Source organism: Callithrix jacchus, chromosome 5 (assembly GCF_049354715.1).
Source record: "Callithrix jacchus isolate 240 chromosome 5, calJac240_pri, whole genome shotgun sequence".
Taxonomy (NCBI): Eukaryota; Metazoa; Chordata; class Mammalia; order Primates; family Cebidae; genus Callithrix; species Callithrix jacchus.
This window is the reverse complement of record NC_133506.1, coordinates 68,334,463-68,349,027: the sequence shown is the minus strand read 5'-3', so window position 1 is coordinate 68,349,027 and position 14,565 is coordinate 68,334,463. Positions and strand designations below refer to the sequence as shown.

At 53.8% G+C, this 14,565-nt stretch overlaps 1 protein-coding gene across 2 annotated transcripts; it reads left to right on the top strand.

The window, feature by feature from the left end:
- The first annotated feature begins 1,135 nt into the window (after positions 1-1,135).
- ALOX15 (arachidonate 15-lipoxygenase) lies at positions 1,136-14,117 on the top strand. 2 transcript variants are annotated; one of them, XM_035299549.3, is made up of 14 exons: positions 1,136-1,297; positions 3,458-3,662; positions 3,878-3,959; positions 4,034-4,156; positions 4,320-4,423; positions 4,619-4,779; positions 5,738-5,881; positions 7,023-7,232; positions 9,466-9,552; positions 9,651-9,820; positions 9,984-10,105; positions 11,313-11,413; positions 11,858-12,025; positions 13,445-14,117. In XM_035299549.3, exons 1-14 carry the CDS (start codon positions 1,163-1,165, stop codon positions 13,469-13,471), a joined length of 1,839 nt encoding a protein of 612 aa, XP_035155440.1. In that variant the 5' UTR covers positions 1,136-1,162; the 3' UTR covers positions 13,472-14,117. The 2 variants fall into 2 exon arrangements, with proteins under 2 accessions (XP_035155440.1, XP_008994665.2); XM_008996417.6 differs by lacking the exon at positions 13,445-14,117 and adding an exon at positions 12,141-13,426.
- The last annotated feature ends 448 nt before the right edge of the window (positions 14,118-14,565 follow it).

The window sequence follows — 14,565 nt, the reverse complement described above, 5'->3', positions numbered from 1 at the left end:
ACTATTCCCTTATTGTTTACATTGCCTGACAGTTATTTGTTTCCCTTTGTCTCCCTCAAGGGAAGGATTCATTTATAATGAATTTCTCAGCTCAGTGTTTCAGCAAACACTTACTGATGCCCACAAGCCCTGACACTATGCTAACTCCAAGAGAACAAAAGTGAGTCATGCTGGGTGTCCAGCCCCTGCCTAGGATGGGCTCGCATTAGTGGGAGAAACATACAAACACATGCCGGCACTGCAGGATTCAGTGTGCAACAATAGAAGTGTGCACAAGGCGAGAGCGGGAGAAAGGAAAGCTTTCTCCCGGTAGAAATTCGCTCCGGTAGGTGGGAGGGATACCAAGCAAGACCTCCCTGAGAAATTGGAGTGGAATTCGGCTTTAGAAGCATGAATAGACTAATCCAAGAGAAGGTTCTTTGAGAGAATAGCAGGATGGGTTCCAGGGAGCACGTGGCTCCAGCCCAGAGTGGAGCACAGGAGATGCCAGGGTGCAGTGGGATGAGAGGTGAGGAGGGCTGGTCAGGCTACTGAATGCCAGAAACATCTGGACTCTTATTCTGCAGGTAACAGGGAGGCAGAGGCTTTTAGGCTCAAAAGGAATGAGTCCTAGTGGCTGGCACAGAGAAGGCAAGTGCGCAACACGGGTTGAATGAATTCGGTGGCCTCAATGCAGCGTCCTCAAATGCCACTGCAGACTGGGTCTCCTCGTCCACTTCACCCTCTGCGGCAATCCGACTTGTGAGGCCTGCGTGCGTGCGTGTGCACGTGTGTGTTCAGATGGAGGTGGCTTCCCAGCCATCCAGGCTTCCCCCAAGCTCCCTGGTGCACGAGCGCATGGCTCCTACCCCACCTCGCCTGCCTGCTGTACCCGGCGTTGATTCCTTCCTCCTGCGTGTTTTCTGTCCAAATCTTTTTCTACTTCTCCCTCCCATCAAGATAGTGGATTCCAGTCCCTGCTCCCGCCAGGACACCGCCTTTGAGACTGGGGCTGAACTCTGCGCCTTGGAGGTGGGGGCCTCAGCGTAGGCGGGGTTGGTTGGAGGCCTGCCACCCACATTCCAACCGCAAGCGACCTCCGAGAGGGCGGGGTCTCAGGCCTGGTTATTTAGCTCGTCCACCCTTCTTCCCCACCACAAGGATCGAAACGTGTTTGAGCAAGATGGGTCTCTACCGCGTCCGCGTGTCCACTGGGGCCTCGCTCTGTGCGGGCTCCAACAACCAGGTGCAACTGTGGCTGGTCGGCCAGCACGGGGAGGCGGCGCTCGGGACGCGACTGCGGCCTGCACGGGGCAAGGTGAGCTCCCCAGAGAAATCTGGCCAGGAGGGCTGCGCCCCTGGCTCCGAGTCAGTCAAATCCCGGTGGTGGGGGGAGACGCGCCCCAGCCGGCATCGGACGGATCCCCCCTCCGAGGGCGCACGCTCTGCTCTCACAGCGCACGGAGACCGCGGGGATGTAGGCTTTAGGGCAGACAGCGCTCAGTAACTGTTCCCGCTGCCCGATCTCCTTGGAATTGAGGGGATGCTCCTGTGCGCCCCTCATTGCGCAGAGCTCCCTTGTCTGGAAATTCAGCGGTCCCCTGAGCGGCCGTCTCTCCTACCGCTTTCTCTGGATCATGAGATCAAGAGATCGATACCATCCTGGTCAACATGGTGAAACCCCGTCTCTACTAAAAATACAAAATATTAGCTGGGCATGGTGGCGTGTGCCTGTAATCCCAGTTATTCAGGAGGCTGAGGCAGGAGAATTGCCTGAACCCAGGAGGCTGAGGTTGCGGTGAGCCGAGATCGCGCCATTGCACTCCAGCCTCGGTAACAAGAGCGAAACTCTGTCTCGGGGAAAAAAAAAAAAAAAAAAAAAAAAAAAAAACTGTTTCAACCGCTAGCGCTGTGGGATCTCTGACCTTCCCGGCTTTCTCGCCTGAGGTGAGGTGGGTGGTGAGGGGGAAGGGATGGGAAGCCCAAACAGGAGGACGGTCTCGATTCCCGACCCACATCCCATTATATCTCATCTCATATCTACCTGGGGTCCTACCGGGTCCTGTTAGGTTTTTCTTCCGCCAACCCTAAATTCTCGTCACTGCTCCAGCTTTCTCCCAGTTCCCAAATCCGGATGCCTGTCCCAGGGAACTTCAGAGGAAATGAGTCCGCCCCTCCTCCCATCTCCGCCTGCCTCCCCCGGTGTCACCTGCGCCTCCTTCATCTTTACCTCCCTGTAAACTAGAATGCGGCGCAGTCAGTTCTAGACCCTGAGCATCTCCCGCGCCCCGGCCACATATCCGCCCGCCCCGGACCTCCCGCCCCCCTTGAACCTGCTGAGCGCTGCTCCCCACACCCCCACGCCCTTGCTCCGAGCTTCCGTGAAAGCGGCGCGAAGGGAGCCAGAAAGAGAAAGAAAAAATGCGCACAGAGCAGGTGGCCCCGCAACTCCACGGTGAGGGGATGGGGCACGGAAGGCGGAAAGACGAGCTCCTTCCTCCCTTTTTCCCTTCCGAGGGTTGGCATCTGGTGATGCAGAATAAACACTCAGTAAATGTTTCCGCTGCTTCACCTCCTTGGAATTGAGGGGATGCTGTTGAGCACCCCTCATTCCACGCAGCTCTCACGCCTGCAAATTCAATGGTCTCAGGAGCGGCCGTGGGTCCTCTCGCTTTCTGGATTTCAACCTTCCATTGTCCTGGCCACCTCCGCCACAGACCTTCCAAGCCCTTCTGAAGCCAGAATGATTCCCCTAATTCACTCCAGCTGCTTAACGCCTTTGAATGGCTCCCCCTTGTCCTCGGGACCAAATCCGAAGCCCTCGGCGCCACCTTCCAGAGCCTCCCGACCTGCTGACCCCCCACACCTGGGCTCTGAGCTCCAGCTCCAGATGCTGATCCGCCCTTCCCCTCTGCGCTGTCCCTGCCCGGCACGCCTTCCCCCTGCCGCCCTGGCTCTCACTCTCGCTGGCTGAGCCCTCTCCTCCAGGTCTCCGGGAAGACTGTCTCCAGGCCGGTGGGGCTCCCGCAGGGCCTCAGTGGGGCGGGGGGGAGGGGGGGTTCGGACAGCGGGAGTTGCCGCTAGCGAGTCCCAGCTCCACAGCGCTCACTCGCCCAGGACGCGGCTCCGGGTTCCCAGCGCCCAGCCCAGCGCTTGGCACCGCCAGTGACCACAGGGAGGAGGAAGTAAAGGAAGGAGCGCACCTTTCCACCTGCCGCCCTCCCGTCCCCTCAGAACCCAGTCCTGGGGACACCTGGTGGGGCGCGAACAGCCCCCCCCCCCCCGCCTCCCACCCTCCTGTCTGTCTCTCTCTCTCTCTCTCTCTCTCTCTCTCTCTCTCTCTCTCTCTCTCTCTCTCTCTCCATTCCATTCGCCGCCTTCTCAGAGGCTCCCAGGAAGTGCGTGGGCTTGGAGGGCGCAGGGTTCTGCCGAGTCCCCCCCCCCCCCAGCGGGGCTGAGCCTCTGCTGCCGCTCGCAGGTGACGGAAGTCAAGGTGGAAGTGCCCGAGTACCTGGGGCCGCTGCTGTTCGTGAAACTGCGCAAAAGACACCTCCTCCAGGACGACGCCTGGTTCTGCAGCTGGATCTCCGTGCAGGGCCCCGGGGCCGCGGGGGAGGAAGTCAGGTTCCCTTGTTACCGCTGGGTGGAGGGCGACGGAGTCCTGAGCCTGCCTGAAGGCACCGGTGAGAGCGGGGCTGGGCTGTCAGGAGGCCTCTGGGGTGTCGGAGAAGCTGGGCGGATGATGCCGCGGGCACAGAGTGGCTGGAGGCTGGGGAAGGGGCATGGTGCTGAAGGGGCAGGGGCCACATGGAAGGACGGGGTGAACAGGATCTCCTGACAGGGACCAGAAGAGGCTCTCAGAAGCAGTGACTCCCCAAGCCTTCCTCTGTCCTTCTAGGCCGCACTGTGTTCGACGACCCTCAAGGCCTGTTCAGGAAGCTCCGGGAAGAGGAGCTGGAAGAGAGAAGGAAGCGGTACCGGTGAGCCCTGCCCCCACCCACGGGAGCTGCTGAAGCCTCCAGCACCCAGGCCTGACTTCATCCCTGCCCCACAGGTGGGGAAGCTGGAAGGATGGGCTGATTCTGAATATGGCTGGGGCCAAACTGAGTGACCTCCCTGTGGATGAGCGATTTCTGGAAGACAAGAGAGTCGACTTTGAGGCTTCGCTGGCCAAGGGGTGAGAGCGAGGGGAGGCTGGGTGACAGGGAGGTGACCTGGTCTAGTGGAAGCCAAGGGGCTTATGGGCTGCACTGCACTGGACTAACCCAAGATGGGTGCCTGTGGCTGCAATGCTGGAGTCTCAGAATCACGCTCCAACCCTTTGCCCATCTGCCCTGAAGGCTGGCGGACCTCGCTATCAAAGACACTTTCAACGTTCTGACTTGCTGGAAGGATCTGGATGACTTCAACCGGATTTTCTGGTGTGGCCAGAGCAAGCTGGCAGGTCAGCCCCTACCCCGATACGTCTCCCAGGACCCTTACCCCCAGATCCTACCCAATCCAGGGGAATTGGAAGAACCAGGGCGGGGAGACAAGCGACTTGGGTCCCTCTAGGGGGGCTGGGTCAAGGAGGCGTGGCTGATGAGGTGGGCAGGACCAAGAGCTCAGATCCCACAACTTGCTCAACTGCCTTCCCCAGAGCGTGTGCGGGACTCCTGGAAGGAAGATGCCTTGTTTGGGTACCAGTTTCTTAATGGCGCCAACCCCATGGTGCTGAGGCGCTCCAGTTGCCTTCCCGCTCGCCTTGTGTTCCCTCCAGGGATGGAGGAACTGCAGGCCCAGCTGCAGAAGGAGTTGGAGGTATGGACATCAGAGCCCAGAGGAGCTCAGCAGTGCAGTGGGATGGGTTGGCGCCAATGATGCCGCTATGGGACCCACTGTGGGCCTGACTTGTTGCCAGCCCGCAAGGAGGGCTTCTGCGGGAGAGGCCCTGAGGGTTCCCAGAGACTCTCCGCGGCTTGGCCTCCTTCCCACACAGGGGGAGCGTGCTGCAGAGGGAGGGCGTGCAAGGGGCAATGCTTGACAGAAACAGGGTCAAACGAAGAAACGTGACTGGGCCTTGGTGCTAGGGATTCAAGGAGTGTGCAGAGTAAGAGAACCAGGGTCGAGTGCTGTGGCTGCTGATCAGGAGGCAACATGGAGCAACAGAGAGGAAGTCCATGGGATTACAGGGCAGAACCGCTTGGATGGAACCCTGGTTCTGCTGTTGTAAGCTGTGTGACCTCAGGCAAAGTATCCAGCCTCCCTGATTATCTGTTTCTGTAAAATTAAGGCTCATTCAACTATGTGTAAAAATGATAAGGCTGAATGCAGTAGCTCGCACATATAATCCCATCACTTTGGGAGGCCGAGGCAGGAGCATCACCTGAGCCCAGGAGTTGGAGACCAGCCTAGCCAATGTGGTGAAACCCTGTCTCTACAAAAATACTAAAATTAGTGCCTATAGTTTTTGGTGTGGTGGCACGCACCTGTAGTCCCAGCTACTTGGGAGGCTGAGGTGGGAGGATCACCTAGGCCCACGGAAGTGGAGGCTGCCATGAACCATGTCGATTCCGTCACTGCACTCCAGCCTGAGCAGCAGAGTAAGACCCTGGCTCAAAAAAACTGATACGTGGCAACAAGCCCGTGATCCACCACCTGGTACAAAGTAGGTGATGGAGACGAGTCTGCTCCCCTCTCTCTCTTCCCCCTTGGAGGAATCAGAGTAGGAAGAAGACACCTTATGCTGATAGCAGCCCTTGGCCTCTTCCCCACCCAGGGAGGCACACTGTTTGAAGCTGACTTCTCCCTGCTGGATGGGATCAAGGCCAATGTCATTCTGTGTAGTCAGCAGCACCTGGCTGCACCTCTGGTCATGCTGAAACTGCAGCCTGATGGGAAACTCTTGCCCATGGTCATCCAGGTGAGAGGACTCCAGATTTCTGCTCCCAGCCTCCAGCCATCTCCACTCAGCCCCGTATTGAGATGCACTGAGCACCATCTGCAAAGGTGCTGGGCTAAGGCGCCGGGGAGGCCTGAGGGAGGAATGCGCCAAGTCTCCAATCTGAAGCCTTGCACTGTAGCTGGAGACAGACTGAGCCAGTCTGCAGAAGCTCCAGGACTGAGGAAGTCCCTGAGGACAGAGGACAGCCCAGGAGGGATCAGGGGAGGTGGGGGTCACGGGCCTTGGAGGAGGGCCAGGTGTCAGGCCAGCAGGAGGGAGAGGAAGGACCTGTCCTCAGGGGCAAATCAGACAGGGCAGAGGCTGAGGGAGGGGCGTCAGGAGATTCCTAGGCACCAGTTGGACTGGGGCCAGACCAAGCCAGGATAAGGAGTCTGAGGTGGGAAGCTGGAGAAAGCTGTGCTGAGACGTGCTGAGGGTGCGTTGAGGGCACACGGTGTGGGCTGTCTTGTGTAGGATGGGCTGGAGAGGGGAGAGGCCAGGGCGACTTGCTCCAGGGCTGGCCCCAGGGGGAGGGGAGCTCAGGTGTGGGTAGTGACTGTCGGGATGGAGAGGACAGATGGATGTGAGTGCAGAGGGAGGTCAAGGAGAGAGGAGAGGGAAGCCAGGCCAGCTGCCTGCAGAAATAGCACAAATGAAGAGGACAGGGTGCTCTGCTGAGCTTTTGTCTGGCCAATGTTGAGTTAAAGGGAGACATTGAAATTATCCAGCAGACAGCTCAGAACTAGAGATTTAGTCATTTGTGCAGAGGTGGAGCCAAAAGATGAGATTTGGAAAAAAGAGTGTGGGATGAAGGAAGCAGGCGGTTTGAATCTTAACTGCTGTGGGGACTGAAGGAGGAAGTGGAGGCTGGAGGAGGCACCAGAAGGGCAGTTTCTGCAGAATGCTGGGGGTAGAGCAGCTTGCAGAGTGCCAATGCAGCGAGTGAGCCAGGTAGAAAGGGAGGGGGAAATGGTGGCTGTGGGGAGCCACAGTGGGCAGATGGGGAAAGGGAAACACGTTTGCAGGAGGAAGGGCGAGCTTCAACATGCCAAGGAGGGGCTGGGATCCCTGAGTGCCTGGCACTCAAGCCTTCTCTCCCCATACCTCATCCCTGCTCCAGCTTCAACTGCCCAGCACAGGAACCCCGCCACCTCTGCTCTTCTTGCCCACGGATCCTCCAATGGTCTGGCTTCTGGCCAAATGCTGGGTCCGCAGCTCTGACTTCCAACTCCACGAGCTGCAGTCTCATCTTCTGAGGGGACACTTGATGGCTGAGGTCATTGCTGTGGCCACCATGAGGTGCCTTCCATCAATACATCCTGTCTTCAAGGTAACAACTCATTCCCTTCTCTCCTGGCTGCTACTGTCTCTGCCCCAGGGCATGTTCCTGCCTCTGGTGGCTCCCTTTCTGTGAGGTCTCAGGTTAGGGAGAGAACCAGTGAATGGACAAGGTGAGAGCAGCAGAGAGAGATCAGGTCTGACCATGTATTTTCAAAGGGGATATCACCTCCCCCCACAATGGGAAATGATTCTTGGGGAAAATGGCAAAAAAAAATCTTACTCTTTTTATGGGTAAAGCACAGTACATGCAAATAACCGAGGATTCCGTCCAGCAGGAGGAAACCATGCAAATAACATTAAAAAGACCTTTTCCAGCCAGTCATTAATCTGTTTTGTTTTGGTTTGGTTTGGTTTTTTTTTTGACAGAGTCTCACTCTGTCACCCAGGCTGGAGTGCAGTGGTGCCATCTTGGCTCACTGCAACCTCCGCCTCCGGGTTCAAGCAGTTCTCCTGTCTCAGCATCCCGAGTAACTGGGATTACAGGTGCATGCCACCATGCCTAGCTAATTTTTGTATTTTTAATAGAGATGGGGTTTTGCCATGTTGGCCAGGCTGGTCTCAAACTCCTGACCTCGTGATCCACCCACCTCAGCGTCCCAAAGTGCTGGGATTGCAGGCATGAGTCACCGCACCCAGCCCAAATTTTATTATTTTTATACAGCATAGATATAATGTGATATATATCTGTATAAAGCACACATATAATGCTTTATCCAGATATATAGACAAATATGTCTATATTTCTCAAATATAGATATCTATATATCTTTGACAAATATAGGTATCTATATATCTATATTTGTCAAATGTAGCATGAATATTTCATGAGGTGGGGTGAGATTAGGAAAAAATATTTCAAAAGGCTGCTTAGAGGGTGATTATTTTTAACAAGTTGAAAACCTTTGGTCTAGACCTATGAAAACCTATGAAACAACAAGGAGGCCGGGCATGGTGGCTCCCGCCTGCAAGCCCCGCTAGTCAGAAGCTGAGGCACAAGAATGACAGGAACCCAGAAGGCGGAGGTTGCAGCGAGCTGAGATCACACCACGGCATTTCAGCCTGAGAAACAGAGTGAGACTCCGTCTCAAAAAAAAAAAAAAAAAAAAAAAAGGCAGAGAGAGAGAGAATGATTTTTATCAATTATCATAAAGCACTAAGGCTGGTTTGTGGAACACAGATAGTCAACGCCAATCAACTGAACACTCAGTGGTTTATTTTTGTTTATTTATTTTTAACTTAATTTTAGGTCCAAGGGTACATGTGCAGGTTTGTTCTACACCTAAATTGTGTGTCATCTGGGCACGGTGGCTCATGCCTGTAATCCCAGCACTTTGGGAGGCTGAGGCGGGCAGATCACAAGGTCAGGAGATCGAGACCACCCTGGCCAACATGATGAAACCCTGTCTCTACTAAAAATACAAAAATTAGCTGGGTGTGGTGGTATGCGCCTGTAGTCCCAGCTACTCGGGAGACTGAGGCAGGAGAATGGCTTGAATCCAGGAGCTGTAGGTTGCAGTGAGCCAAGATGGTGCCACTGCCCTCCAGCCTGGCAACAAAGTGAGATTCTGTCTCAAAAAAAAAACGTGTGTCACAGGGGCTTGGTGTACAGATTATTTTGTCACCAGGTAATAAGCATGGTACTGATAGGTAGTTTTTGGATCCCCTCCCTCCTCCCACCCTCCACCCACCAGTAGACTCAGGTGTCTGCTGATCCCTTTGTGCCCATGTGTACTCAATGTTCAGTTCTCACTTAAAAGCAAGAACATGCCATGTTTGGCTTTCTGTTCCTGTGTTAGTCTACTTAGGATGAAGGCATCCAGCAGCATCCATGTTGCTGCAGAGAACGTGATTTTGTTCTTTTCATGGCTGCGTAGTATTCCATAGTGTATATGTACCACATTTTCTTTACCCGGTCATTGTTGATGGGCATTGAGGTTGATCCCATATCTTTGCTGTTGTGAGCAGTGCTGTGATGAACAAACATGAGCATGTGTCTTTGTGGTAGGGCCATTGGTATTTGAGGGGGGAGGGGGTATATATTCAGTAATGGCATTGCTGGGCCAAATGGTACTTCTGAAAACTCACCATTGAGAGGCCACTGAACTTTGCGTCTGTGACTTTTCTGAAGACCTGGTGCCTTCCTGCTTGCCAGCCCCTGTTTCCTGCAGGGATCTGCCATGGCTCTCCTCTGACTTTGCCCTTCCCTGCTTTTCTCCCTCTAGCTTCTAATTCCCCACCTGCGATACACCCTGGAAATTAACATCCGGGCCAGGACTGGACTGGTCTCTGATATGGGAGTTTTCGATCAGGTATGGGGAGAGAAAGGGAGACTCTGGGTCACTCTTCTTTCCAGCTCTGGACTCAGGGCAGGTCCATTCGCCTGACCCTGCTCATCCTCGATCCTCAGGTGGTAAGCACCGGTGGGGGAGGCCACCTGGAGCTGCTCAAGCGAGCTGGAGCCTTTCTGACCTATAGCTCCTTCTGTCCCCCGGATGACTTGGCTGACCGGGGGCTCCTGGAAGTGAAGTCTTCCTTCTATGCCCAAGATGCCCTGCGGCTCTGGGAAACCATCTCTCGGTGAGGCCATCGGGAAGGCCAGTGGGGGCGCCAGTGGGGGTGGAGAGGAAGTCTAGAAGGGCAGGAGGTCTGCACCTGATTGGAGGCCTGGGGCCCTGACCTGGCCATGTGGGCAGGGGCAGAGCTGGCTTCAGCTCCCTGGCCCTGCTCCATTGGCTGGTAGGTACGTGGAAGGAATCGTGAGTCTCCACTATAAGACAGACGTGGCTGTGAAAGGTGACACTGAGCTGCAGACCTGGTGTCGAGAGATCACTGAAATTGGGCTGCTAGGGGCCCAGGACCGAGGTAAGAGGCCCCTGCCCCAAGATCTCAGACACAAAACATGAGAGGCCTCCTCAGAATCCTCTGTGCTTCTTTTTTTTTTTTTTTTTTTTTCCTGAGATGGAGTCTCACTCTGTCTCCCAGGCTGGAGTGCAGTGGCATAATCTCTGCTCACTGCCTCTCAGGTTCAAGCAATTCTCGTGCCTCAGCCTCCTGAGTAGCTGGGATTATGGGCACCCGACACCACACCCGGCTAATTTTTTATTTTTAGCAGAGACAGGCTGCTCTCTGCCTGTTGGCCAGGCTGCTCTTGAACTCCTGACCTAGTGATCCGCCCACCTCAGGCTCCCAAAGTGCGGGGATTATGGGCGTGAGCCACTGCACCCAGCCTCCTCTGTACTGCTCTGAAATCCCTCAGAAGCATTTTCAACACCGGTGAAAACTCCAAAGGCCTTCTCAGATTCCACTCCCTCTCACCTAGAGACAGGTCTCCATCCTATGCACTGAGAACCCCTAGGTCCCTGATGCAGGGGACCAGAGGCTGCTCATAAACTTTTAACGACTAACTCTCGAGAACAACAGTTTGATTTGATTTGTAGGATTTGCGCATTTCCAGGTTATAAATATTTCTTTTTTTTTTTTTTTTTTTTTTGAGATGGAGTGTCACTCTGTTGCCCAAGCTGGAGTGCAATGGTGCAATCTCGGCTCACTGCAACCTCCACCTCCCAGGTTCAAGTGATTCTCCTGCCTCAGCCTCCCAAATAGCTGGGATTACAGGCACCTGACACTACACCCGGATAATATTTTTTATTTTTAATAGAGACCGGGTTTCACCATGTTGGCCAGGCTGGTCTTGAACTCCTGACCTCAGGTGATCTGCCTGCCTCGGCCTCCCAAAGTGCTGAGGTTAAAGGCCTGAGCCACTGTATCCAGCCGGTATAAATATTTTTACTATGAATACCAAGGTGATGCTGACCAGCTTGCCAAACACCTTCACATCCTGGACTAACTCTCGTGAGCCCATATGAGTAAGCAGAAACACCCCACTGCGTGGGACTCTCAGCAGAGCTCCCCATTCCCCACCCCAACCTGCTGTCATGGCAGTTCCCATAAGAGTTACTGAGCGCTCCTGTCGCTCTTCTCACGCCTCTTGTTTTCCTCTCTGGGCCTGATCCTCTGAGCTCTGCCATCCTCCTGGCTTCACAGCTTCTGACTCTCCTCCCCCCTGCAGGGTTTCCTGTCTCTTTACAGTCTCAGGAACAGCTCTGCCACTTTCTCACCATGTGCATCTTCACCTGCACGGGTCAACACTCCTCTGTCCACCTGGGCCAGGTACTTAGCAGAGCTGGGCAGCTGGGAATTTGGGGTCTGGAGTGAGGGAGGTGTCTGTGTGCAAGTGGGCCACAGGGTTTTCTTTTCTTTCTTTGTTTCTTTTTTTTGAAACAAAATATTGCACTGTCACCTGGGCTGGAGTGCAGTGGTGTGATTTTGGCTCACTGCAACCTCCGCCTCCTGGGTTCACGCAATTCTCCTGCCTCAGTCTCTCGAGTAGCTGGAATTACAGGTGCACACCACCATGTCCAGCTCATCTTTTGTATTTTTAGTAGAGACAGTGTTTCACTATGTTGGCCAGACTGGTCTCAAACTCCTGACTTTGTGATCCACCCGCCTCGGCCTCTCAGAGTGCTGGGATTACAGGCATGAGCCACTGAGCCCGGCGGCCCCAGGGTTTTCATGCTTCGCAGACACTGACTCTAGATCCCTGCCCTTCCTTAGCTGGACTGGTACACTTGGGTTCCTAATGCACCCTGCACGATGCGGTTGCCCCCGCCAACCACCAAGGATGCGACAGTGGAGACGGTGATGGCGACACTGCCCAACTTCCACCAAGCTTCTCTCCAGATGTCCATCACTTGGCAGCTGGGCAGACGCCAGCCCATTATGGTGAGAGCCAAGTGCCTGGGGTCTGAGGGAGGAGGGAGGAGGCAGCTGTGGGGGCGTGTGGCTCCCCAGGCTGGGGGTCATGAGGCTCTCAGCTGCCTTTCCCTCTGCCTCCCAGGTGGCTGTGGGCCAGCATGAGGAGGAGTATTTTTCGGGCCCTGAGCCTAAGGCTGTGCTGAGGAAGTTCAGGGAGGAGCTAGCTGCCCTTGATAAGGAAATCGAGACCCGGAATGCAAAGCTGGACATGCCCTATGAATACCTGCGGCCCAGCCTGGTGGAAAACAGTGTGGCCATCTGAGTCGCCAGGCTTTGGTTATTTCAGCCCCCATCACCCAAGCCACAACCCCACCCTTGGTGGTGACAGTCCCGTTCTCCCAAGCCCCACACTCTTCCCATGTCCCACCCTCCCTAAAGGGGCACCTTGCCATGGTCTCTGCACCCAGTGAGCACATGTTACTCTAGAGGCATCGCCTGGGGCTTAGTCCTCCTTCCTTCCTCCCTCTCTTTCTCTTTCTTCTTTTAGATCTGCAAGGCAAATAGCCACAATTATATAAACCATATCAAGGATAGAATAGGGTGATAATACATATTACTCCACACCTTTTATGAATCACATATGATTTTCTTTCGAGACACAGTCTCACTCTGACACCCAGGCTGGAGTGTGATGACGCCATCACCAGGCTCACTGCAGCCTCAACCTCCTGGACTCAAGTGATCCTCCCTCCTCAGCCTCCCAAGTAGCTGAGACTACAGGCTCATGCCACCATCCCCAGCTAATATTTTTTGTGAAGGGGCCTCACTATGTTGCCTAGGCTGGAAATATGATTTTGAACCCAAATTGAGTTTAACAGTAACAAAAAGTTATTTTACACTAATGATGGAAAAGTACTAGGACTGAACTATTTCAAATAAAACATTGGCAAAAGAATATAGAGCATCAAAAAATTTTCTCTGGGTTCGTATGCTTAATGTGGTAAAGAATTTAAAATTTTTAATTTTTTTTTTGAGATTAAGTCTTGGTCTTGTTGCCCAGGCTGGCGTGCAATGGCACCATCTCGGCTCACTGCAACCTCCACCTCCTGGGTTCAAGCGATTCTCCTGACTCAGCCTCCCAAGTAGCTGGGATTGCAGGCCCCCACCATCATGCCAGGCTAATTTTTGTATTTTTAGCAGAGATGGGGTTTCACCATGTTGGTCAGGCTGGTCTCAAACTCCTGACCTCAGGTGATCCACCTGCCTTGGCCTCCAAAGTGCTGAGATTACTGTCATGAGCCACCACCCCCAGCCAGAGGTTTTTTTTCTTAATACAGTAATTCGAGTATTTTAAAACAGAAACTAACAGTATACACAAAACAAAAGCGTTTCCTTTATAATACGAATAAAGTTGATTCTTGCCTCTGATTCTGTTTACTTCTACAGAAGACATACTGGCGATGCTTGGTCTGATTTTTTTTTGTTGTTGTTTTTTTGAGATAGTCTCTCTCTGTTGCCCAGGCTGTAGTGCAGTGCCGAGATCTTGGCTCACTGAAACCTCTGCCTCCAGGATTCTCCTGCCTCAGCCTCCCAAGTAGCTTGGATTACAGGCACCTGCCACCACACCTGGCTAATTCTTTTGTATTTTTAGTAGAGATGGGGATTTTACCATGTTGGCCAGGCTGGTCTTGAACTCCCAACCTCAGGTGATTTCCCCACCCCCCACCTCAGCCTCCCAAAGTGCTGGGATAGCAGGCATGAGCCTCTGTGCCCGGCCTGAATTATTTTTTTTTTTCCTGAAAAGAAAGAGTCTCACTCAGTCGCCCAGGCTGGAGTGCAGTGGCCCAGTCATAGTTTTACAGAGACAGGGTCTCACTCTGTCGTCTAGGCTGGAGTGCAGTGGCATGAATGTGACTCATGGCCTTGACCTCCTAATATTTTTTATTTTATTAGGTCAGGTGATCCTCTCACCTTAGCCTCCCAAGTAGCTAGAACCACAGGCAGGTGTCACCACACCAGGCTAATTTTTTTAATTAAATTTTTTGTAGCGATGGGGTCTCTCCAGGTTGGTCTCAAACTGCTGGGCTTAAGAGATCTTCCTGTGCCTCAGCCTCCCAAAGCGCTGATATTGCAGGCATGAGCTCTGTGCCCTGTCTCGTGTGACTCTTTTTTTTTTCTTTGAGACAGAGTCTTGCACTGTCGCCCGGGCTGGAGTACAATGTCATGATCTCGGCTCACTGCAAGCTCTGCCTCCCGGGTTCACACAATTCTCCTGCCTCAGCCTCCCAAGTAGTTGGGATTACAGGCACCCACCACCACACCTGGCTAATTTTTTTTTTTTTGTATTGTATTTTTAGTACAGATGGGGTTTCACTATGTTGGCCAGATTGGTCTCAAACTGTTGGCCTCGTGATCCATTAGCCTTGGCCTCCCAAGTGCTAGGATTACAGGTATGAGCCTCCTCACCCAGCCTGGTGTGACTCTGGAAGGAAGAATTGTAAATAAATAGTAGAGAGGCAGGGGTAGAGTTTAACGCTGGAATCTAGGAGAGTTTAAAAAGAAGCAGA

Bases quoted from the DNA above. Each gene is read 5' to 3' on its own strand.
- ALOX15 (XM_008996417.6), top strand. From the start codon at position 1,163: ATGGGTCTCTACCGCGTCCGCGTGTCCACTGGGGCCTCGCTCTGTGCG. The intron at 5,882-7,022 runs GTGAGAGGACTC...TCCCTGCTCCAG, and splicing joins TCTTGCCCATGGTCATCCAG to CTTCAACTGCCCAGCACAGG. The intron at 7,233-9,465 runs GTAACAACTCAT...TTCTCCCTCTAG, and splicing joins CAATACATCCTGTCTTCAAG to CTTCTAATTCCCCACCTGCG.